Below are 27,223 nucleotides of genomic sequence, written 5' to 3' on the forward strand. Positions count from 1 at the left end.
CAACCCACTCCAGTATTCTTGCCTGGAGAATTCCATGGACAGAGGAGCCTTGTAGGCCACAGTCCATGGGGTCACAAAGAGTCAGACACAACTGAGCGACTTCACTTTCACTTAGCTAGTACCTGAAATATTCACCGTTAGAAGTTTACTCAGCTTATCCAGGACTGTGTCCAAAAGCTATAAAATAGGTTTAGAGACTGGAGGATGAGGGGAAGTGGGTGACGTTGCCTCATAAGCCCACGGGGAAATAATGCACGCCTACAGGAGTAGTGGGTGGAGAACGGGATGTGGCAGTAATATGGCACTGAACAGGTGAGGAAGTGAACATGGAAACAAGACAAATTCTGCCTCTCGTACAAAGCTGGATCTGTTCATGCAGTTCTCTTAAAACAAAGTCTTGAGAGATTCCTCTGCAATCACAAAGGGATAAGCCTAACTTTACTACAAAGTTAGTATGTGCCAAGTCAAGTATTTTAAGAAAATCTTAAAGTATCAGTCGCATTTCCTACTGGCCATGACCTCTAATTTTATTTGACAGTGTATTGCTAAAAAAAAAAAAAAAAGGGATTTCTAATAATAAAACAAAGCCATGAACATATTCCATGAAAAGTGAAAGAGAAAGTGCTAGTTGCTCAGCTGTGTCCAACTCTTTGTGACCCCATGGACTATAGCCTGCCAGGCTCCTCTGACCATGGAATTCTCCAGGAAAGAATTCTGGAGTGGGTAGCAATTTCCTTTTCCAGAGGATTTTCCTGGCCCAGGAATTGAACCCAGGTCTCCTGCACTGCAGGCAGATTCTTTACCATCAGAGCCACCAGGGAATGAGATATGAGAAGAAAATAAAGCTTGACTGGGGGTGGGATGGAGGCGTTGGTATTTAATAAATAAAAGGTGGCCAAGGGAGGATTCTCATGGTAAAATGCCACCTGAGCAGAAATCTGAACAAAGTGAGGGCAGATGCCATAAGGCAGGTATCTGGGGAGCTGTTCTAAGCCAGGAGGCCACTCAGTCCAAAGGCCCTGGGGAGAAGTGCCCGAGGTGCTCACACAAGCGAGGAGACCTACGCACTGGGTCGGCGTGGAAGGGGGAAGAAATGACAGGATGACAGGACCTAACATCGACGAGGGAGCATTAAAGGGGCATTCCGGGCTACAGTGGAGACTGCATTTTATTCTGATCCAGTTAGGAAACCACTCTCAATTTTGCTTCTTCAGTCAGTTCTTCTAACAGCAATGAAAAGCTGCATTTTAGGAATAAAGCATACATTTCCCATCTTCTTTGGTAATCATTATGTAAGATACAAACACAATATTGAATAAATTACTCCATGACTATAAATTATAAAACAATACATACTCTGTTCGTGTTTCTGGATCACTATGATAGGAGTGACACATGGCACTGAAGCGAGATACAAAAAAATCATAACGTCTATGGTACGATGGTGTGTCTTCTTCAATATTTGCAAATTTGACAAACTAAAAAGAATAACAATAAAGTGTATTATCACCTTTTTCAAAGTGTAGAAAAAATACACTTATTTTCATTCATTATTCGTTACATTGACAAGAAATATCCAAATAAAAAAGCAAATGAAATATGAAATATCATGTCACATATATATGAAAGGAATTTTTCAATAACAAACTTCACAAAATCAAGAATATAGCATTGTAAGTGTTAACTATAATTTTCTAACGTAGTTTCTTTGGAGTGAGTGAGTGCTTGCTCTGACGCTCTTCTGCATTTCCCGGATGCTGGCAATGTTTTCATGATAACCGCAGTCAGGCCCAAACCTTCAGGGAATTCTATTTCTTAAATCATAGGTAGGAAATCTTGACAGCTGTTGTATAACACATGAATGAATATTTATACAAACAAGATGGGACAAGAAAAAGGGCCCTAAGCTGAAGAAAACATCACCAACACAGTAGAGAAGAAAAAGACTCAGACAGTAAAATTTATTCTACTCTTTTTAAAAGATTAAAAAAAAGAGAGAGAGAGATATGCATATGTTTAGGAAATTTAAATATCCTACATGTGTCACAAACCCAACCATACGATCCCTTAATATGCATCCTTTTTTTCTTATTTGCTTTCTCATTTATTTGGTGGCTTATTGCTTCTAAAATAACCTAAAGATGTCCTGGGAACAAAACTAAAGTACACATAAAATTGAAAAAATAAAATTATGATACTAAAAGTATTTTAAATTAATTCAGCCAGAGCCAAGTTATCTGTTTTAAATAATTTCATATGACTCAAGATGACCTAGAAAAAGGCCACAAATACCACACCTGGGTTCCATCCTGGGTCTGGGAAGATTCCACTTGTGGCAGGGCAACTAAGTCGGTGCACCCAACTACTGAGCCTGCGCACTCCAGAGTCTGGGCCCCGCGGTGAGAAGCCACAGCAAGGAGAAGCCCGCAGAGCAGCCAGAAGCCCCCACTTCAGCAAGAAGAGAAGCCCACGCAGCAACAGAAACCCAGCACAGCCAAAAAAGTGCGCAAAGATGGCTGATAAACACAAATTACCGAACCAGTCACATCTGATGACTTAGCACCCCAAAGAAGTTAAAATCAGACTTCCAGGAAATACCACATAAATAATGTTGGTCAAGATAATATAGCATTTCACTGAATACAATTCACTCAAATCAAAAGTAGGTACCTGGAGATGTTTGTCTTTTTCTCAAATAAGTCACTAAAGGAATTCTAATGGCATGGCTGACTTCCAGTAAAGAAACTTCTGGAGATTTAAACTAAAACTCCTTTGCCCCACAGCCATTAACACATTTCCCCTAAATATACAGGATGGACGCGTGAGAAGGTCCTACTGTACGGCAGTACGGGGAACTACATTCAGTGTCCTGTGACCAACTGGAATGGAGGATAAAATGAAACAGTATACATGTATATATAACTGAGTCAGTCTGCTGTGTAGCAGAAATTAACACAATGTTGTAAACCAATCATACTTCAATAAATTAAAAAAAAGTTCTCCTAGACTTTCCTCACCTAACTGCAAAGGAAGTAGGAGAAGCCTAATAGCTACACTGACTGAAATGGAGGCTGTCATACCACCTAACTGTATTTGGAAATACCCAATATTCTCCCTCTGAAACTAACAGACAAAATCATATTAAAGGTTTTCAAATGAGGATTTTATTTACATAATCTTGGTTAAAAAAAGGAGAATACTGTATTACTACCAACAATAACAACAGGGCCATACACTGCTGTAAGAACTTTACATTAACTCACGCCACACAACAACCCTGTAAGACTGGCACTAGTGTCATCCTCGCTTCACAGGTGAGAAACTGAGGCAGGGAGCGGCTAAGTAACCTGCCCAAGACACACAACCAGGAAGTGTTGTGGGCCTGATTCAGAGCAAGGCGGTCAAGCCCTAGAGGCTGTGCTGTCAGTCAGCACCCACAGTTCCTAACCATCAAACAGCTGTCTGCAAGCAACAGCAGGTAACAGATGACTCTTGTTGATAAGAATCTGGATGGGAACGTGCCGATTGGTTGAATGCCTGAAAGCTTCCTCAGAAATGAAGCTGGAACTGAGAGACTGAGGCTGAAGGCAATACAATGAAACTAAAGATGAGGAGAAAGGTTATCACTGTATTTTATTTTCTTCATTAGATATGCCTTCCCCAACTATACACGTTTCATCAACTACAGTTCCAGATAAAAGAAAATGAATGTCTTAGCAGAAACAGTTTAGAAGCAGTGTTAGAAGGTCAGGGGTAGGGGCAGGAGGAGGTTGTGAGGGGACACGGACACCTTCCACTTATGGCCAACTGAGTTTCTACCACTTCTTATGATTCGTTAATGTCCCAGATTTCACACAGAACAACAATAAAACTTTGAGACAAAATGTTCTAATCTACAACTCTACTGGTTGTCCAAATACCCCGACCAGAGCATCTGCCTTTATCAGATAAGGACACTCAAAGAAGACTTAATCCAAGTTACGCTAATTACTCTTAAAATTAGAATCGTTTACTTACAGAATTTGTTCCGAGAACTTGAAGCTTGGGTTCCCCTGATTCCAGCAGTTTTGCTACCATATGAAGAAAGCTTTCTACAAATGGCTTGATGCTTTGAGAATGGCAGGCCATAAGAAGTTGGTCTAATGCCTCCATAGCAATTAAAACATACCTAAACATAAGAGAAAAATAATATCAAAGCATCTCTAGCTCTCCAGATTCTCCTCAGCGCACTCACAGGAATAATTAGAGTAAATTTATTTAAATGCATAGAACACAGAAAGGCTAATTTAGCAGCATCTGAGTGAGAGCCTAATCTTCTCACAACACTAAGGATACTGGGGTCCTAAGATGACCTTCAGGTGGGAGGACGCAGAGACCAGACTGCACTCCTCCACTCTTCTCCTCCGCAAAACCTCTCCCAGAGCTGCTTCCACGTTAACTTCCTGTGCATGTTTTTATAAACACAAATATTCTCCATTTTCCAGCTTTTTAACCATGTTTCTCTGCATCTTACCCAAAACAGTTATTATAAGAAATGAGCTTAAATTTCTAACACAATCTATTAGTATTTGTAAATATGAGTATATAAAACAGTATCAGCAATATTTTAAGGAAAGGTATAAATTTTACCTTCCAATTCATCAGATTTTAAAGCTTGTACTAAAAGTTAAAATTCAGAATTTAGATAACTTTGCTTGAACAAATGACCATAAGAACTATTTGTATCAAGACTCACAACTGTAGCAAATGCTCTAAATGGTAACAGTGTAAAAGTAGAGAAAGCCAGCATATCATGTGGAAAATGGAATACACTAAGAAACTAGGATCACAAAATGATAATATGGAAAAGTATTTACATACCAAATTGCAAAGTAATTACTGTTCAAGCACAGAGAACGGATTAAGATGGTAGTCCTTTATTTACAGGTTGATGTATAGCTAGCATAGTTCACATCAGCACGCTTGTTCAGAATTTACATATTCTGAACCTATTATAATATCTAAGCCTAAACGTAGCTCTCTTTTATTATTCCTCTGACAGGCAAAACTGGAGCTGTGCTAAAAATTAGTTTGCTAACACAATTTTTGATAAGTTTTCAATTTTGAAACTGATTTTTAAATTACAGTACTGCACTGACAAACCTTTAAGGGAATCAATCTCTACTATTCCCATCAGGGAAGTTTAAAAATCAGTGGATGCTTAAACAAACAACTCTGTTAACTAACATGAGTTTATTCTTAAACCTGACCACGAGGAAAGTAATAAAAGCCACAGCATCTATTTGGTATAATACATATCCTCATGCATTACAACGCTTTATTCTCCATCCATCATCTTTGCCTGCCTAGATGGCAAAATAATTTATAGGATGATTTAGCCTAGGAAGAATATTCCAAAGATACTACATTAGTTTCCTTACCCAGTACGATGTCTGACAACATCCCTGCTCAACCTATCTGCCAGGTAAGAACCAATTCGATCCAGTTTCTCTGGAGCAGATACAGCATAAAATGTCAATTTCTCCATATCAGCTTTAACAAGGCCATCCTAAAAATAAAAACAACAATGAGAGAAATAGGTTCTACTTATGCCTGTATTTCCATGCTTAGTGTTTGTATTTCTAAGTGCTGCTTGCTCCTCATCCCCTCTTTATGGATTGGAAATTAATCCATATTTACCCTGAGCCTGCCTGAGAGAGTCTCTTAAGTGCTAATCACCATTCTGGATACGTAGAGGTTTCAGAAAGTTAAAGCACTGCCCCATTTAGGAAAGCATACACCTTCACAAGCAATGGATTATTCTAACATCTTCCTTTATATAGTAAAATAAAAAAAACAAAAACACAGCTCAATTATACAGTATATTGTAGTACTTATCAGAAAAGGTTCAGTTATTTGCTCTCCTCATTACAGCACCCTTTGAAGGCAGGGACTATGGCAGGCAGACATCTGCACTCTGGTCACCTACTACTGGGTGCATTTTGGACACAGGAGATATTTTTGTTTAACAAATTAAAGATAAGAAATGTCAGCTGGGTTTATGGTTGCCATATGTATGCAAGGTTCATGTAAATCTTTTCTTTTTCTTACATCTTATTTTACAGATTTCTCTTCAAGTAGATTTTTTCTAAATGTTTGGCACAAATAAAGATTCTTTCTGTAACCATTCTCCAGCTGACCTGCCACCACTCCCATATTAAAAGTGTTCAAAGCTCCCTCACTGTCAGTAAGATAAGTAGATTTCTTATCTGTTACACATTCCTCCATAATCTTGCCTCCACCTTATCTTCATTAGCTGCCTGTTTCAGATTCCTTAAAGAAATGATCTGAATATGCAGTCTATTAAATGATACTTTTGAAATTTCCAATCAGAATTCAGGAACTGTGCACTATTACCACTCATTATACCACGATCAGGTTACAAGAACCTCCACTTGAAGGCCCTTGTCCCATATGTTACCTCTTACTTTATCACGCCTTTTCTCTCAGGTACAAAGAAACTAATCTCTGCTTCTCCAGATGGTATATATCCTTCCAAGTTCATTTCTTCTGTGAATCTTCGCAGAGATTGCCAACTCAGAGTGAGTGATACCTTCCTGATTTAAAGGCAGAAACTTTACCCCTGTTTTACCTAACATTTTACTTTCTGATTTATGCACTGTGATTTAATATTTAGTATGCTTTCACTATATATCAATGTATGGAAAGCTTAAGCCAGGTACCGTATCTCAGAGTTACTTATATGTTATGAATTATCCAGGATATCTGGTAGCCAATATATAAACAGATTAGCCTTTATACAGTTCCTTAAATCAGATTTAATTAAAAACAAGATATAGCTCATAAATTAACGTTAAGATAACCAAAAAGTTTCTACAGTTGGCTACCTTTTAAAATAAAGCAACCTCTGGAACTCAAACTCATGTAACATTTTCTTATTCCTATTTATTTAACACTAGATTAAAAGAGTCTTAGAAAGACAGTGTTAAATAAAATCAATCAAACACAGCTGCTTTGAAGCCAGCAGTCTTCCATAAAAAAGTAATTTTTATAAAAAATTAAAAAGCACTTAAGTAAAAAGGACAAACGCTGCCTGGAATATTCTCCCTTTACTTCTCAATTATCTTCTGAAAACTGTGTGGCCAACCCTATTTATTCTCTGGCTCTTAGCCTGGATTTCATTCCTTCAGGTATTCCTTCCTCCAAGTCCAAATCGGGTATCATTCCCAACTACTCCAGCAGTACACTGTACTTCACTTCTCTATCACACCATTCTTTCACTAATATTGCAGTTGCCAATTTACTTGTCGATGAGCTTGGTGGGAGCAGAAGATCGTGTCTGTATTCACAGCTGTGTTCTTGGCATTTTGTAAATAATCTGAGACTAGTTCATAAATCTACAAACTGTACACACTTAAGAACATCAGCTATCCATCATTCTGAACACATGCCTAATCTAAGAATCTGAAAACCAGGCAGGCAAGCACGGATCATTTAAAGGTTAAAAAAAAGAGAAGTATAAAAATAGTAGTGTACATGATGAGATTTGGGAGTAAAAGTAGAGAAATGAAATTAGGGAAACCTTAGGGAGATCAGCAGGGGGGAAGGATGGGTCAGCAAAGAGAAGGATCAGTAGATGTAGATCAAATTACTTTTGGATCTTCAGGGAATATGTTGTCCACCAGGCGTTTGTAGCGAGGACGCAGAGCAGAACAGCAGCAACACACTCCTGTTCAAAAAAGAACAAAATCACAAAGTACGGCAATTAATCATATTGTAAACTGATCTAAAAGTTCAAGTTCTGAGTATTTATGGGTTATTGAAAATAAAGGAGAAAAGTTCAAACAGCCAGAAACAGAAATGGGTATGCAAATTCAGTTATTAAGTAAGAAATGAAAAAGTCAAATTTCTCCTCCCCTTCCCAAAGACACCAGGTCAAAATGAACATGCTAATGAATTATTCTAGAGTTTCGACCCAAACTGTTCTGGAGCATGGTGTGTGTGTGTGTGTACATGCATGCATGACTACCAAATTCACCCTATAAAGTATATATGTAATTGGTACCCCCACCTCATTTCCTTTCTGGTCTCATCTTCTACTATTCTCTGCATCATCCCCTACTTACCTCCCCGCAAACCCCACTTTTGCCTGGCCCAATCCACTCAGTTCCAGCTACAACGGTCTCAAAATGGTAGTTCGCTACACTAGGAAGTGTAGCTGGTGAAAACAGTTAACACCTCTATCCACATGATGAATTATATAAAGAAGCCACAATACAGAGAGAATCAACCTCAAGGATAAGTCCAGGAATTTCAAAAACTGCTCGAAGACTGCTCTGTACATTTTCTGTTGCTGGCATCTAGGAAAAAGTCATGCATTTGGATGAGAAGACCTAGGTTCACTCCAATTCTTTCACTTAAGGGGTAGCATGCCCTTGAGGGAAAGCACACCATCTCACTGGAAAGAACTCTGTGAGGAGGAGGAGGGATCCGTTTTCTTGTCCTACAAACTAATAACTTGGTGGGAACGCTTGTCTTGAGCCACTATCCACGCATTCCCATGATTTATGAAACTGGGGTACGTGTGTCTGCGGCTGAGTGTGCGTGTGTGTGTGTTTAGAAACCAAACAATGGCATGAGAGAACGCCAGCCAGAAGCCAAGGGGGCTCAGCCCGAAGCAGACGTCTACCACCTCATCGAGGAGCGTCGTTCAGCAGACAACTCCGGGCCTCACTTTGCTCATGAAGGACACATGATTCACGCAGGCAGCAGTATCATGTCAAGTGAGTGCCCAACATGCCAAAACATGTAAGACTGAGTCCAGATTTGCAGTAGAATGGAGTCATTATGCTGATAAAAACAAGACAGAATTAAGACATGTACAGCAATTTTGGTGATTATAAAGTAATGGACATACATTATTTAAAATTTCCAGCAAATTAGTGAGATGTTGTTATCACTACCACTTTACAAGAAACTGTAGAAGAACCGACCACGTAATTTACTCAGCAGCAACGGCTAGGTGAGAATCCAACGCCTAACTCTGAAACCTCATGCTCTTTCCATGGAACCTCTGATACCAGTGGTCAAATAAATCAACACGCAGATGTTTATTTGCACATACTACTTCCCGAACACCACATCAGATGCCACAGACACAGAAAAGTGTAACAGTCAAGATCTCTGTCCTTGAGTTCATAAACTGTCATAAAAATAGTGAATAATTCAACAGCATATATTTAGGCACCACATGAAGATAATATAAAATGCTGCCTACTGTTCAGGATGTTTTCTACTTTAAAAGGAGAAAAAAATTCCAGAGTCCATTAGGGGATTTTTTTTTCAGACTAACTCCAAAATACCTGAACTATTTTTAAAGTCCAAAAGCAAAACACAGGCCTGATTATTAGAAAGAAGAGCAAGGGCAAAAGCAAAGTAAGCAAAAGTCACATTCCTGTGTCAATTATACCTAATATTAAAATACTTCATATGAATATTAATACACAGAAATAAATTAAAATCAAATATGTATCAAGTGATTAACTTACACAGGGCACTGAGCTGGGTATTGCAATGATGAAAGAAGCTTATAACCTGATAAGAAGATTAGGAGGAATATTTTGCTACACTAATGCAAGGCCAAATATAGAAAATTCAAATTGCTATTACGGCAAAGAGACTAGCAATGCAACTGAAAAACTCCCCAAGCTTCAAGTTTCCTGTTAGGGTTAGAAGGATAAATTATGTAATGTTCAAAAGGCTAAGAATTTTTAATAAGGTATTAAGTCTCATTTACATTGACACTTGCTAATATTATACACTGCTTTTAGTTTTAAAAAAGCTTCCAAAAAATGTGGACTTCGGAATACACATATACCCAATTCTCACTTTGAAGAAGCATAGGGTCTACTGGAAGAGACAGATAAGAAAAATGACAAAATGCCCAATAGGGGGTTAAGGGCAGAGGCTCTGGAGTCAGACAGATCTGAGGTGAACCCAGTATCTTTTACTGTCCAGTTAGGCAGGCACATTATTTTCTCTTATCTTACCTGTTTCCTCATCAGTGTAGTAACACCTTGTTCATAGGGAAAATGAAATAAAATTATATGTAAAGTTCTTATTAAGGGTGTAACATTTGGTAAGCATCCAACAGACTGGTAGTTATTATTACTAATGCTATATGTAAGTGGAGGACAGAGGAACTTGGCAAAGTTATAGCCCACGGGGTTGCAAAAGAGTCGGACAAGACTGAGTGACTAAACAAAAACAAATAAGATAAGAACTACAATCAAAGTAACCGAGATGCGTGAGGGCCCTTGAGACAGTATTCCCGACAGTGTGAAAACCTTTGCTGAGAATTAATCATCTAAACACCCAACAAATTCTCTACGTGGTTCACAACAAGCTTTCAATAACAAGACCCAAGTCCAAGGGGATGACTGCTTTTTTCTGACATGCTGTGCGCAGCACTATACCAAGCACTTGGCCGCATTATCCACGCGCTCCCACAGCAACTCTGAGAGGGCCAGGAGCGGCTCTGTTTGGCCAAGGAGCTACGGGAGGCTCGTTTGCCCCATATCCCGTATGGTACAGCTGGTCCATACAGAGGAGCAGAGACTCCAACAGACGTGATGACTTTAAAGGGTGACTGCCACGCTACCCTGCAGTCCATGGGGTCACAAAGAGTCAGACACAACTGAGCGGCTAAACAACAGCAGCAGAACGCAAGGCCTGGACGCTTTCTGAACCCCTTTAAACATTTTAGCTCTCCACAAACCTTGCCCAATGGACACGACTGCAGGAACGAGCCTGAGACGAGGAGTGCTCTGCCATGGAGGGAATACACGGCCACCGCGCGTTTCTCCAGGAAGTCCAAACAAAACAACTTCCTGCCCTCTTACAGTACATGGAAACCGACCAATCAAGAGAGACAGCTGAACCGAGGTTTAAAAGCTTCAATTTACTCAGGTTTCTAGAAAATGATAACGCTGAAGGTGAAAGTGAGTGGTAATTGTAACCACAAAAGAGAGAACTCCATCAGCTATTTTAAATAAGAGAATACTGTGCTTATCAACATCACAAGAACAAGCAAAATGAAAGTACTGGACCTACTCAGGCACAGAAGTGTGGGGGACTCCCCCGTCGAAGTCAGTTCATAAGGCTTTTCGAGTTCAGCTGCAGGTACCTGAACATAGTCCTTCATGTTGTAAGAGGCAAGTTTCTAGTCACTCTTCCAGCTCTTAGATCCTTTTACCTCCTGTTCAGGAAGTGCCTAGGTTCACTTTACTTGTAATTAATTAGCGGAGGGTACTAGTATACTGTAACGTATCTACTTGTTGACATCAAACATAAAGCTATCAAGAACCTGATAATATCCATATCGAATTCTGCTAGCGAGGCCAAATAGCTTAAACAGATATTAAAATACTGCACTGCTAGTTTACTAAAGATAGATTTTTATACAGTTCGAATAAGAAAATAAACCTATTTTCTATTTTTTTCCTTTAATTCTTCCTCATCCTAGCTTCCGATCCCTTCTAACAAACTCCTCACTTCTTGACTGGTCCCAACTTTCTCTTTTCCAAAGGAAAAAGGGGGCTAAGTGTAGCATAGAGAGGCTTAAGCAACTGGCAAGTCTGAGCAATCACTTCCTTTAAATTTAATTCTAACACATTAAGGAGAAGGTAATTCACTATTCTCCTCCTGTAGCATACAGAATTCAGAACTCGACTTACGATACAGTAGGAGAAATAGGAAATCTCAAGTGGGTAACTGAACTATGGAAAAATTGAATTGGGGCATAGCTGGAAGGAAAAATTATGACCAAGAAGGGTGCCAAGCTGTGTATTATAGTGGTGTGCAGGCAGGCCCATGGGGCAATCTGTTCAATAATGCTGAGTCGTAGTCAGGAAACAGAAAAATCCTTCTACCAATCTCTCAGGGTTAGGAGTACTAACAACAACAACAACAAAAACTGCCTGGAATGTAGAAGCCACTTTAAAAACACTACACCCACACATTTATTTTAGTAAAATTTGCATACTCCTAAATTAACCATTTCTTCTTTAGAGACACCCAAGACATGTGAATTCACCAGAGTCTCCTAGTTCTCCCCGCAGACAGGTGTGAGACATACTGGCTAGAATCCTCCTCTGATGGCGAGGTGTTACGAATACTTTCTAACCCATTCTGAGCCAACAGGCCTTCGGCAACTGCACAGAAAGCCTCACAGCTGAGCTGACAGAAGCATGGACCAGGTGCATGAGGACTCTGGGGTGCTGGGAGAATTCTGCTTCATGGGCCAGCATTCCACGTGGCTGTCCAGCACCGAATACTGCTGTTCTGTAATGACAGTCACTGTCCTAACGTAGCTCTGTAAGTCTGGGGGTTGGATAACTAAGATCTCTCTTAAAATAAGCTATACTTTCAACTAACCATATTACCCAATGATAATTTAAATCTAACTGGAATTATTAATGTCTCCATTACTAAATTACTAACAATTAAACAATTAGTGCTTATTATTAAACATCACCATAGCACTAGATACCTGGGATAAAGCTATCCTCTAAAACAAAAATAGTAAGCTACTATCACTGTCACTGAAGTTGAAGAACGCTTAGATCTTCTGGTGGAAACCAACTGTATTAGGTTTGTCTTGTGCTTTGTTAAAGGAAAAAAATCACAGTATCTATACCTTTTACTCAGCAGTTACATTATCTCGGTTTATAATTCTTATGTGTAATACATTAGGAATTTGCTGGTATACTTAGGGCTTACTAAACCTCATATTTTTAAATGGGAATAGCTATGATTACTGGATTCTGGTCCTTATGGTATTTCTATCATTGCACCTAAAGCAAATTATTGTACTTAGTTCTACACACATTTGTCTTTCCCACCAGAATGAGTCACATCAATATAAAGTCTATATATTTTGTTCATTGTTGCATGTCTGGAATATAATAGACATTCACAAAAAACGCTCCTTCACTTAACGAATGTGGACCCAAGGTTCAGTGATAAAACAAATTTAGTATCTGTTGATATGTACTACACAAATCAAAATGATAAGAAAACTGTCCACTGCAAAATAGTAACTAAATGCCAGAATCATATAATTTCTCCAATGAATAGCTGACAATGTCAACTGAATCACTTTAAACAATTCATGTTTTCTTTTTAGACCTGGCAGAAGCTATCAGTAATCAAGTTGAAAAGAGAGAGCATGTTTTTCTATTAGAAGATTTTAAAAATTCATTACTTCAAGACCTCTAGCTCTGTAGTATACAAAACGCAAAAAACTCTGCATCACATATATTCTCTTCAAGGTTGAAATTAAAAACTACTCATTCAGTTAATGTCAGAACAAGACACTTACTTCATACCATTAAAAGACTTAGTAATATTCCAGTCATACTCACACATCCCTCCCAAGTAACTAACACTTAACATGTAAATTTATAGTCACCATTCACACACACATACACTACTTATAAAGCCTGTAATATGGGTGTTACTCCTGCACTTCAACTTGGGTACAAGGTATTGTGGTAAGAACTATAGAGTCCAAAAGGTAACTAACTACTTGAAGAGACGAAGGTTTAAAAGCTGAAATTCAGAGAGGCTCAAGAGGGAGGGGTCCCGTATATCAGTATGACTGATTCACGTCGCTGTGCGGCAGAAACCAGCACAATATTGTAAAGCGAGTTCCCTCCAATTAGAAAATACATAAAAACTGAAACTGAAAACAAGATTTGGACAATACTGGAGGACAAGAGCAATCTCATGTCAAATGGACCACATGGCTACAGGGCCACAGAAGTTGAGAGAAGAGAGAAAGCACTCCTAGCTCACATGAGAAGGTTTTATGAAGGACATGGGAGCTAAGCCGAGGGCTCCCCCTGAAGAACGAGTAGAACTATAAGGAAACTGGAGACACAGGACAATTACAGGCAGATGAAACAGTGCAAGTTTCCCTATGGGGGACGGCATATGGAAAACCCCAAATGCGTGTTCCAATGACCCAGAGCTCAGAAAGGAAGGAACCTAGGAGATGGCACAAAGGAAGCATTGAAAAGGTCTGCTGAATAATTAGACAGGAGTCAAAGAAAAATGGGGACAAAACAGTCTTATCTTCAGGAAAGTGTTCCTTTTAAAAGGTTTCTAATCCATTAGAGGAGTATTTTATTACATGACTCTTTCCGTAAGTAATTCTATACCATCTTTCTTCTCATTCTCAATTTCACTGCTTGTTTTTTATTCCCAGGAACATAAACTTCATGGAAAAGAGGACAACAAAGGCATTAACTGGAATTAAAGCTCCAATTCTTTTTTAAAAGATGGTCTTTCCACTGCATTGCAATACTTGCCTCTGCAAAAGGCATAATGTAGACAAAAGTCTGTTATCACAAAACTATTCTTAAATACTGTCTGTAGGAAAAAAAAACAAAAAACAGCTTTTCTTCTGAGTCAACTCGTGATCGATCAGTCTATACTTAACAATTTTTCCCCACTATCACAATTTTAAAGAAAAAAAAGGTACTGTTTACTTACAAATAGTCAATTTATAGATTTATACCTAGATTTTACTGTATTCTACCATACTTAACTGAAAAAAAAAATTACTCAGCAGAGTTAACCTGAGCAATAAAATATACAATAAATATGGTTTTAAGAAAATGTAATTCTGTTAAGACTGCATTTGAAAACCTTTTGGAATCATCATACAGGGGGAAAAAAACTCCACAAAAATTAAAATCAGGAAATATAATGCTCTACTCATTTCATCTGATGTTGGCTTAGCTGGCAAAGCAAACAAGAAAGGATCCACTGGGTGACACAGAAACTAGAGCTGCAGGCAGGAAAGCAAAGTCCTGACACCTCTGTCTCCACCACCATTAGGACACAACCCAGGTTCACGTCTGCTTCTAGGACCAGACTGCATGACTGGACTCTGCGAGCCACAGACCTTCCTTCAGCGCACCCGGGGTGGTCCTGGGCGGGAGCACACAGCACTCCAGTGTCCTGGTCTCCCGAGGTAAGAGACTAGATGAGGCAGAACTGAAACTGACATAGTAGGTGATTTTCCTTTTGCTTAACAGACAGAATACTGACTAAATGTCCTCTGTGATAATGCCAGTAGTACTGTTAAGAATTACAAAAGGAATCACATTTTCTCCATGTGTAATTAAAAAAAAAAAAAGCATGTGAGAAATAACTTTCCTCTTGAATCCACACCATGTTCTTGACAAATTAAGTTGGCAATTACTCTGCACAACTAATATGCTTTGGGGGAAGAGAGAATTATGTAATGGTCAAAGATAAATTCTCTCTCCCTGGCTTTCAGTAGCTCACAGTCTGACAGGACAAGATAATCATATACAAAAAGAACTGTAACTCGATGGGGTAACAGCCATGACAGAAGAGACTGCTATCGGAGAACAGCAGTGCAAGCCTAACCTTCCTGCAAGAAGTAATGACTAAACTAAGTCTAAAGGAAGCAGCAAAAATTCAGCAAAAAAGGGAGGATCATTCCAAAGTGGGGAGAGCCACATGACAAGAACAAGAGTGTAGTTTTAATTTCCAAACAAATCATAAAGTTCTGCAGCATGAGAGAAATGGCTAGACAAATTTGTAGGAAGCTGACGTGGAAACCAACTCAAAGTAGAAGGTACAGAGAGAGAGGAGTCAAAAGTAACAGACAGGGAAGTCTGAACAAGTGACTGGATGGTGGTGTCCAATAAGGAACAGAGGAAGATAAATTTGGGGGTGGGAGGAGGGTATCAGAAAGAGAATAAATTTTATTCTGCACATGTTAAATTTGAGGTTACAAACCTAAAAGTGAGACATCTTGTAGTAGGCAAATAATTTAGACCAGAAAGAAAAATTTAAGAGCCAAAAGCATATAAATGATAGCAAAAGCAACTAGTCTAACTAGCTGAAGTCAACAAAGAAACACAGGATGGAATTAAGAGAATTCCGGGGAAAGCAAGCATTTAGGGAATGGCTAGCAGAGAAGGAAGTGAAAGGGAGACGTTTAAAGAGATAGGAAGAAAACTATAAAAAGAACAGTGATAGAGAAAACAAGGGAGAGTTTTCCAAATTGTATGCCTTCTATAAAAGTACCAATTTACATAGACAAAAGAAATAAGAACTCCAAAAAACAGGAGAAAAAGAAATACTCTAAGAACAAGGAAAGAGCAGAAAAAGAAATTAAGAGTATTTTTAAAAAACCCATGAAAGTGAAAATTTTCATATTTTACAGTAATACAAATTAAAATTTCAAGATGTGTTAAATATTTTAACCAAAAATAAATCAAAGCAGTGGCAGTTTCAGAATATCCAGAATGAAAAACACTATTCTACAGACTCTACATTTGATGTGGGAAAAAATAGAGACTAATCACATAGTTTACAAAGATTAAAGGTTCTTATTAAAAATAAAACGATGGATAATATGAAATATCCCTTAAAAGGACCTAGTAATACATTTCATTACTATCTTAATTAGTTTTTAGTAAGATACAAGTCTTCTATCTGAAATACATAACTAGACTATGTTCTACAACGCTGAGTAAATAATGAAGGATAAAAATAATTGATTAGAGTGAAATAATAACAAAATGAAAATTCTACTAAAGACTGGAAGAAAACAACTATTCCTGAAGAAAACCTAAACTTTGTTTGGCATGTGGTGCTGAAAATAGGATAAAAAAGCAAGATTTCTTCTAAAAAATCAGCAATTGAGCACTGGTTTTATTCTAGTAATAGATATAATTTAACAGAAGTTTCACATCTAAGGAAGTCTTCCAAGATAGACATTCAAAAAACACTGTAACTGTTTCATGTCTAGTCAACCAATCAAAAGAGAGTTATAAAGCCTTATATGTTAAGTGCCAGAAATACAAGATGTGTGTTTTCCAGAGAAAGATACAATTCAAAAATTCTAGTTGTCACACTGTATTTGTATAAATTTGTATCATTTTTATTTGCTGCTTTCATATTTAATATCCTTTGAAAGCAAATCATTTCTATACAATTCTCTGGATGCTCTTCATCACGTATCAGTGGTCAGAAACGGAGTACAGTACATCATCAGTCTACAAGAGCTAAGTATCTAACTGTTAACCAAAAGGAATTTTGTCCTATTTCATGGATTCTGCAAAAAAAAGAAGTGCTGTTGGATTTGACTTAACTGTAGACAGACTGTAGTATGGTATGTTTGAAGGCTACTAAATGCAACTCATAATGCTTAACAATCTTCATTCTTTTAGTTTAAAAAAATGTTTAGCACAGAATGTATCCTGTAGTAAATGTCAAAGTATCAGGCATTACCCAAATATTTAAAGGACATCATGTAAAAAAGGACTGGTCTGTGATGCCCTCAGAGGACAGAAGTTAGATAAAAGTAGTCAAAATATTTTAGAACTCCCTGAGCGCTTTCAGATAGGATTATCTGTCAGCTGCTGTCCAGATTCAAACTAGAGGTTAGATTAGGTGGCTCAGATGGTAAAGAGTCTGCCTGCAATGTAGGAGATCCGGGTTCGATCCCTGGGTCAGGAAGATCCCCTGGAGAAGGAAATGGCAACCCACTCCAGCATTGTTGCCTGGAAAATCCCATGGATGGAGGAGCCTGGCAGGTTACAGTCCATGGGGTTGCAAAGAGTTGGACACGACTTCGCTAAGTAACCAAAGATTCCTTCTGATTCTAAAAGCACATGACATTCCAACTCAACTGCAAAACAAATATTTATGAATACTAATTATGTGGAAAGTACTATACAAGGTATTGTGGAAGGTATAGAAAAGACCAGCAATGTAAACTATTATTTAACAAGGACATGTATGCTTTGATACTTCCCTTCTAAATTAACATGCCATGCAGGTAACAAGAAAGTCTACTGAAGTTGTGGTAAACAAAACACCATGAACCAAAACCAAATCAATGTTTAAAGTTCGAACCTTGACTCACAGTAAAAGCCTTTTATTTCTCCTCAGAAGTTGTCTGAATGTGACATTTCCAATCTGTGAAAGTTTAAAAAAAATTAAAAAAATAAAAAAAAAAACTGACATTTCCAGATGCCTTTGAAAGGCTGTGCAGCTCATATAAAGCAAAATTAATACAGCAAGAATATGACTACAAGACATTTCATTGCAAGTCAGAAACATATTGAGAATATAATGGAAATAAATTTTTCCACATTAGGCAAATTATAAGATAGTTCATTCAGAGCATACCTACAAAAACCCAAATCACTTATTTTACAAAATATATACGATAAATCTAATAGTTTATTTTAGCTACACACACACATTTATTTAAAGATTTAAAAAGTGAAGTCAGTTACTTTACCAAAATAAACATCTCCCTAATTTACTTATACTTCATTGACAGGCTGGTCTTGGAGGTGAACCTGGATACAATCTCTATCTTTCCAGCCTTGTCTCGCAAATAAAAACTGCGACTATTCACAGTTCTTAAAATCAAGGCCCAAACTTCATTTCCACGCATTTGCTTATACCATTCTATCTATACAGAATATCCTATCTTCACAAAAAGTAGTACAGATCAGATGCATTCAGTAGTAAGATAATAGACATTCCAACTACAAAAGGCTCCTGGACTTGAAATCCATTGTAAATTCTAAAATAGTAGGTTCAACAATTTCAAACATAACTCATAACACTGAGACGGTCAAGAAAGTATGAGACAAAAAGCACCTTAAAAAGAAAGAAAGAAAGGCATCTTTGCAACAAACTACAGAAACAGGACAACAGTTGAAAGTGGAGCAGAATTCTGTACCTGGAAAACCAAGGCAGTGGCCTGACAAGACAGTGGGAGGGTTCAGAATAATGAGGCTCAAGTATATTAATTTAAGATAACAAAGTTGTCCATTTGCTAGTCAGGAATACTTGGAAGATTAGAGAAATCAAATAAGGCTAATTTTTGAAAGCAACGGACAAATGCTGCAGGTTGAATTGTGTCCCCAAAAAAGATGTGCTGAAGTCCTAGCCTCAGTATCTGTGATGGTGGCCTTACTTGGAAACAAGAGTTTTTGCACATGTCGTCAAATTAAAAGGAGCTCATCTTCGATTAGGGTGAACCCTTAATCCAGAGACTGGTCCTTCAAAAGAGAAAGATGTGGGAGACACAAGGAAGAAGGCCACGTGAAGATAAGAAAGACAAGTTCTGCGGCTACAAACCAAGGCACTCTAAGGCTTGCCAGCACTACTAGTGCCGGAAGAGGCAAACAAGGCTCCTTCCCTATAACCTTGTGGGGAGCGTGGCCCTGCCCACACCTTGATTTCAGACTTCTAGCTGCCAGGCACTGTGACAATACTGTGCTGCTTTAAGCCATTCAGGTTATGGTATCTTGTTATTGCAGCTTAGAGAAACTAAAACAAATAAAATTTCATAGAATGTGTAGATCAGTAAATTCTGTATTTGCTTAAATATTAGGTATGTACCATTCCTGAAATCAGTTCAAATGCTAAAATGACTTGAAGCCAGGCTCCAGAGAATTTAGTGGCGGTGGTGGTTTAGTCACTAAGTTGTGTCCAACTCTTGCGACCCCATGGACTGTAGCCTGCCAGGTTCCTCTGTCCACAGGATTTCCTACACAAGAATAGAGGAGTGGGTTGCCATTTTCCTTCTCCAAGAGACTTGGTAGCATATCAAATAACCGAAGCATGAAAAGAATTTTTATTCATTTCTACCAATTTTCTTCTTGCACTAGATATACCTCTCTTTAAGTAAATGAATATTTGGCTTCAGTATAAGAAAAAGTGACTATGCCATCAGTTTACATCAAAGTTTAATAAATAAGCATGCTTTAAAACATGAAAATACTGTAAGTAAAAGAAATCATTTCACCTTCAAGTCTTATATAGCTATTACAAATTGCACTGTATCCCCTGCAAAACTCATATGCTGAAGTTCTCTCAGGGCCTCAGAATGGGACCTTATTTAGAATAAGAGGTAATTCAGATAGGATGACGTCATTAGTGGAGGCCCTAATCCAACATACCTGGTATCCTCATAAAAGGGGAAAGTTTAGACAGATGTGCATGCAGGGGGAGTTCCACATGCACGTGAAATTGGCCATCTATTAACACAAGCCAGGTAAAGAGACCTGGAACACACTTTCCCTCACAGCCCTCAGAAGGAACCAACCTTGATTTCAGACTGCTGACCTCCAGAACTGTACGCTAATATATTCTCTGTTCAAAGTCACTCAGTTTGTGGTATTTTATTACAGCAGTCCTGGTCAACTAATAGAACATCAAACACAAAATGCATGTTCCCTAGGGCACAAATTCTGGGTGCAGGGATACAGTGCAAAACGCAGTAGAAAACCCGAAGACCCAACCCAAGCCAACTCAGGAATATGCTGTTCTTATTTACTCCCTATCTGTCAGTCTGATTCCTTCAGAACACATTCAACAAATATTCATCTACTACACTCCAAATTTTATCTTCCTTAATGCTTATAACCGTATGAGGTAGGTATCAACATTTATAGGTTATAAATAGGAAATCACAAAGATAAAAGTAATCTGTCTGAGGTCACACAACTAGAAGTGGTGGACCCCATTAAGCGTCTGTGCTCTTAACAGTTTCTGAACTGTACTGTCCTTCCTGAGATGGCTTTCTTTTTAATTTTTTAAATAATATGCACTGTTTAATACTGACTACAGAAACACAGTCAAAATATTATGCAGCTACCCAAAGATGACACTATTGTCACCACAGCTCTCCAGGGGTATAAAAATCAAGTCAGGCAGTAGAGAATGGAGAAGAGACATCCTGCCTGAGAACCTGTCGTATTACAAAATGTCATATTCCCACACATGGGCTTCCCTGGTGGCTCAGCTGGGACAGAATGTGCCTGCAGTGTGGGAGACCTGGGTTTGATCCCTGGGTCAGGAAGATCCCCTGGAGAAGGGAACGGCTACCCACTCCAGCATCACGGCCTGGAGAATTCCATGAACTGTTTAGTCCATGGAGTTGCAAAGAGTCGGACATAACTAAGCGACTTTCACTTTTCCCACTTCCAGAAATTATCTTCTTTTTCTATTATAGGTTATTCTGAGCTCTAAAATGTCCCTAAGGGTACAAAAACATCATGAAAGGAAGAATGAGAAACTTTTATTAGGCTATTATATTGCCCCCAAGAGAAGTTACTGGTGAGTTTCCAGCATACCAGAGAGTGAACAAGAGCTATATGGAGCTCAGCCACTGGAAAAAGGGAGACAGAACCTCATCACTTTACAAAATCACAACCAATCACTGTCTTAAAGTTTTCTTACCTACTGTGACAACAAAATACTCCCAAAATTACCAAATAACAAAAACATCTATATATAAACTTACACAAAATTCCAGCAGCAAATCTATATGTAAACTAAGTCCCAGTTTTGAAGCTACAGCCCATTTTTATTGTATAAAAATAAGGTGGGAATCCTTTGCCTTATTACAATGTGGGTATACAGAGGGAAAAGTCCAGTTAATTCTCCCCTCGACAGAGTAAAGCATTCATTTTGGGGTTATGGCAATCTGATACTGGATGAGTTCAGACTTTTAAACTTAAAATGTATGTGTAAGCTTTAATTTCTGACCTATAATAAAGAGGTTAAAAAGAACTAGAATTTCAGAATCTTGCCACTCAGTATCTTTAATTTTAGCATGTCTCCTAACACAGTGCAGTTTATCAAATTATGAGTCCTACTGAATCAAAACCTGGGAGAAAAGAAAGGTTGGGCATCCAGGAGTTGACATTCATAATCACTGCTTGGGTAATCTGTACAATTTTTGTTTCACATAAAAATCAAGTCTTACCACATACTTAATATAGGTAAATTTAATGATATGCAAATTATATATCTTAATAAAGCTTTTTTAAAAAGTCAGTTATTTCCATCAGTATACTTACTGTGACCTTAATAAGTATATGCTATACTACTGTCCACAACAAAAACCTGGATATTAAAAAAAAAAAAAAAAGATAAAGGTAGGGCTTTCTGCAGATTTTTAGCTAAGCTCTTAAACACACATACACAAACTACCACATCCAATTTCCGCCTGAGTTAAGGTGCTGTAGTCCAGGAAAATAAACCCTCAAATCCTAAATCAAAAAGATATTCAGTTGTCACCATTACAAATACAAAGAATCCACCATAGGCAATGACTAGGATCTTTCTCAGTGAACCACATTCATTTGAGTTATTTTTAATTAAAAATCCTCTGAATATTTCAAAAGTAGATATGAGTTATTTCAGGCAAAATCCAAAACAGCATTAAAATTCCTCAACTGCTTAAATATTAACATATTTTTATTTCCTCATTAGTCAGAGAGTAACAGAAGTGTTAAATCTGGCTGCATGCAGCGGGAGGGCGAGGTGCTGTTTGTAGCTTCCAAAATTATTTTTAGAACAAATACATTCAATATACCAACAGCCTTGATTCTTCTTACAGAGTTCACAATACCCACAGTGTCTATGCTGAAGATTTTCATTCCAATTGAGATGATTAGTTTTTTTGATTAAACAGTAAAGGAAAAAACTGCCAGCACTCTAGTTATATACCTGAACAGAATATACACACTACCTGAAGTTTGAAGATAGCAAAACCTAACAGGATTTGCTGACAGGGCTGAGCCAAGCACAAAGTTAATTTTCAAAAAACTAAGCTACTAAGTTAAACTTTCAAGGTTCAGCACTTGACAGAGTCTCTTCAAAACTGCCAAAGAAACCATAGAGACTCTAAACATTTTCCATTTACTCCAGGCAAGACTTTGGTAACACAACATCAAAAGCCTAAACTTCTTTAACTTAGGTATTCTTATACTTTATTATACATGCAATGGTTACATGTTTTGATTTATGTTAATCAAAACTCTAAAAAGGCCACCTAATCTTTTCTAGTAATTTTTTTAATGACTCATAAACCAAACTTTGATGCTACCCAAGATTTCAATCTATTATCATATTTTCCTCAAGTTCAAAGGTAAAGACTTGTAACAATGAGTGCATGGAAGAAATAAAAAGTACAGCAACTTTCTGTGGCATCAGACACAAAGGGAGAATCTGGAAATCTGTACACAGTTGGAGTATTCATTTTATTACTGCAACTACAAACAGAAACTATTCACTCTTGAAAAGTAAAAGTGAAAGCCACTACAGTCCATGGAATTCTCCAGGCCAGAATACTGGAGTGGGTAGCCTTTCCCTTCTCCAGGGGATCCTCCCAACCTAGGGACTGAATCCAGGTCTCCCACATTGCAGGAGGATTCTTTACCAGCTGAGCCACCTGGGAAGCCCCTGAAAATTAAAAGGGAACAACAGAAAATCATCCCACTTTGACGGAAATACTCAGGTTCTTTCTCAAAGTTGAATCCAATGCAATTTTAGAAGGAAAAACATAAAGAACTGGTGGAATCAACTATTGTTCCAGCAAAAGCTCAGCAGTCAAAGCACATTCAATTACAATCACCCTTCCGTCATCTTCTTGAAACCACTGGATACAAAGCTTTTACAACTGTTCAACCCTTAACCAGTATGTTGCTGTATTCCCTATCAGGGTAGGCAACAAAAAGAGCTGCAGTATTTCTTCGTTGCTGAAAAGAGAAGAGAGCCTGTTGACTCCAGGACACTGAGGAAATGTGCAGAGAGCAATGGGCAGGGAAGGGAACAAAGAGGAGCGCCATTTGTGTGGAGGAGAAGGTGGTGACCCACACTCAGAGAGCTGTCTGAGGCGCTCTGCTCGTCTCCAAACCAAATGCCCCCTCACTTCTTTTTCTTCTTTGAAATAAAGCAGCTCCTCAGCAAGTTTACACAAGCATTGTATCTGCCGCAAGCAAATTCAGCTCTCGCATAAATTCACATGACAGTGAGACTCGAAAAAAACAGAATGGGATGAGAAGCTACTGATATTAGAGATCGAGATGAAATTTTTAGGTTACACATGTGGGGCTTCCCTAATTTCTACTCTTAAATTGTACAATTTAGCTTGTCTGCCCAGGAATTACAGAACAGTTTACATACTCTCAGCCTAGTATAATTTGACAATTTCTTTCCCTAGCTAGGAAGCAGTGACAAGACAAGTGAATGGCATAAGTACAGGATAGGTAGTACATATCACGGTTAAGACGTAGAATCATCTTTAAGGCCCAAAGCTTTAAAGTAAGATTTTTTTCCTAACATTCCATAAATTATCATTGTCAAAGCAGCAAATCAAACAGTAAGAGGCGGTCTAGCTTCTTTTTCTTGCTACACTGAAATGTTTCCAATGCTTCTACAACCAGATGGACTGTCCTGAGTTTTACCCAGTTCTTGCATGCAAGTATTTGTTCAATGGCATTTTGTTTTTACTCTTTACAACCTATCCTTTAGTAATCTCATCCACAGTTATTTCTACAAATGTGCCCTGCAAGTCCTGTACGGCACCACACCTATCATACCCTGAAAAGGGCTCACCTTCCATCGCGATCCTCCCAAACTGCCCGTCCTCCAGAAAGTCCCCGTATCACACCGGAGCACTTCACCCAAATGACCAAGCCTGAAATCTGGGCATCAATCCTGACTCCTCCCTCCACCCCTCACCCAACTAATCCTGTGAATCGTACTTTCTCAACAATATTCAAATTTTATACTGCAATTCATCCTACTGTGTGTGCGCTCAGGTGCGTCCTACTCTTTGCGACACCACAGACTACAGCCCGCCAGGCTCCTCTGTCCCTGGGATTCTCCAGGCAAGAATACTGGAGTGGGTGGCCATTTCCTCCTCCAGGGGACCTTCCTGACCCAGGGATAGAACCCTTGTCTCCTGCGTCTCCTGCACTGGCAGGCGGCTTCTTCACCACTGCACTGCCGGGTAAGCCTATGACCGAAGTTCAAACCCCACCACTCGGTCCGCTGTACTTTAATAACCTCTAACTGCTCTCCCTGCTACCTCATTCATGTTCCCATAGCAACCTCTGCTTCTCTTTCAGTAATTTGAGTCACTCTGTGAATATACACTGAAGGTGTACCATGAGCCACCGGCTATACCAAAAGCTACATGTACAGTGTCAAAGAAAACCAGGATTCAGTGCCTGTAAAGCTCTATGTCTGCTCAGCACTTGTCTTCCTCACCAGACTGAGCTTCATGAGGACAGAGATGATGTCCAGGAAGATGCCCTGGTGTCCAGAGTGAGGTGCTGCTATGTCCTTGGTGCCCACAGTAACTGACACACATCAGGTGTTGATAAGCAGGTGTTACTTAAAAGACAAAATTACCAATTATATAGATGGCCTCAAAGCTGTCACATCCCCAGCACCAATGACTTACTCCAACTGGCTGCTGGTTATTTCCAACTGTGTGACTCAACCCAAACGTCTTCCCCAAACCCACACTCCTCTGAAACGACTCAGGACGAGGACGCCATCTGCCACTCACCTTGCGGGCTCTCTGAACTCCACAGCACTGTTCTCAGGGGAGCTTGCCATTTCCTTCTTTGTGTCAGAGCCATTTACACAAGGTTCTATAAACTGGATCAACTTTTTACAGGTAGGGACTGCTTTATTCACCTCTATATTCCCCAAGCCTCGCACATGTAGGCACTACAACAATCTGCTGAATGAATCAACCCCTAAGAGAAATCCAACAGGAAAATAAGAAAGGTTGAAAGAGAACATTTGTGACTCGAAGAGTATACTGACAGTGCCTATGACTGAAGTGACTACAAGGAGAGATGAGACAGCTCCACTCCTGGAGTGCATGAGAGCAAAAGCGGGTCAGACATCATCACTAAATGCCTCTGTTTTTGCTTCTAGGTTCCTAAGCTTTTGATTCTAAAATATCTCACGCTCTTGTCAGAGGACATATTCTAATATCTAAGACCATAAATTCCAAACTTTTAAAGTACGCAGTATTATTTACCTCCTGAAACAGAATGCAGAAGTTCACCAACAAGACAAAAATGGAGCTGGTCCAGCTGAGGCAGGGTCAGGTAGCGAGGCCACCTGCTGAGTCCCCTCCGCACCCACTCCACACAACAGGCCCTCTTATGCTTCCATGGAAGACACTGGGGAGACTAGCTCTTATGGTAGCTCAAGCTTCCCCTGCGCCAGCCTCCAATACGGATCAAGAGCAACACATAACGCTCAGGAGCTAACATAGGAATCCTGTGCCCGGGATGGCGCTGTAGTAAATGGAATACAGACAGAACCCACCTGGGGCAGACGTCCATGTTTCTTCCCCCAGACCCCTGGACCTGAGCTCTTCCATTTCAAAAAGACGGTGCTCTAAGACAAACCTGTGGCAGCTTGCCAAACGCACTCCCATCCTTGGAAGAGCATGCAACGCAGCAGGATGGAACCAAGGGAAAAGGTAGCAGGGAACAGATCATTTAAGTCTGTTTCTGTTCCGGGCTGTGAACTGAAAAGGAAAGTGGGCCCCTGAAGCTCACGCAATGCAGCCAGCTAAGGCTAAGACAATGGGAAAAACCCACAGGGAATCAGACCCCAAAGTTCAGTTATTACACATGTGCCTGGAGCACCCTCCACTGCAGATGCCCTTCTGGAATCAGGTACAATAAAGGCTGACAATCCAAGTAGCAATTCTGATTCTGATTCCAATCACATGGTCATAAGGCATTTCTACCTCTTAAAGCACAATGACATAAATTCAACTGCATCTAAATCTCCCTGAGAGGAATTACCCTGTCCCATTTAATGGATCAAAGAGTTCATAAAAATACTTATTATAACTAAGTTCATAAATCAATGTATGTCAGATGTCATAAACAGACCACTCCTTTTGGCTTCCACACCAGCACCTGCTGCAAAGTTTGTAAGGCCCCAGGAACTGACTGTGGCAAACTGGAACAGCTTACATTTCATTTTCTCTGCCTGGCAGGAGTGAGATCCATTTAAAGTTCAGTGCAACCATAGCACAGAAAACTTTGTAGCGGAATAGTCAAGACAGCTGTTCAAAAAGCCAATTAAATAGCAGGGGTGTGAAGAACACTTAGAATTAGCCAGCAAACGAGTGCAGCAAAAATACCCTGGAGCTCAGGTAATGAAAACAAAGATATAGCTGAATAACTCACCAACTAAGGAAAAAACCCAAAATAATAGCATTGGGGAGAATGAAAGTCCTCCTGAAGACTACAGAGCAAAGACTTAATGCTTATTTTTAGAACAGAGCAAACTCTTCATGCAGAGGTACAATGAAAAAAAC

General features: G+C 39.0%; 1 protein-coding gene across 4 annotated transcripts in view; it reads right to left on the minus strand.

The window, feature by feature from the left end:
- Positions 1 to 27,223, minus strand: part of EFR3A (EFR3 homolog A) — a 77,907-nt gene that overhangs the window by 43,179 nt on the left and 7,505 nt on the right. For 3 of the 4 annotated variants that reach the window (XM_020879810.2, XM_070476998.1, XM_070476999.1), the window contains 4 exons: positions 7,653 to 7,729; positions 5,421 to 5,548; positions 4,018 to 4,168; positions 1,357 to 1,478 (listed from right to left, as the gene is read on the minus strand). In XM_020879810.2, coding sequence (XP_020735469.1) covers positions 1,357 to 1,478; positions 4,018 to 4,168; positions 5,421 to 5,548; positions 7,653 to 7,729 — 478 coding nt within the window. Of the gene's footprint in view, positions 1 to 1,356; positions 1,479 to 4,017; positions 4,169 to 5,420; positions 5,549 to 7,582; positions 7,730 to 27,223 lie in introns of those variants that run through there. The other variant, XM_020879811.2, reaches the window with a different exon arrangement.

Source organism: Odocoileus virginianus, chromosome 15, assembly GCF_023699985.2.
Source record: "Odocoileus virginianus isolate 20LAN1187 ecotype Illinois chromosome 15, Ovbor_1.2, whole genome shotgun sequence".
In the NCBI taxonomy this organism is placed as follows: Eukaryota; Metazoa; Chordata; class Mammalia; order Artiodactyla; family Cervidae; genus Odocoileus; species Odocoileus virginianus.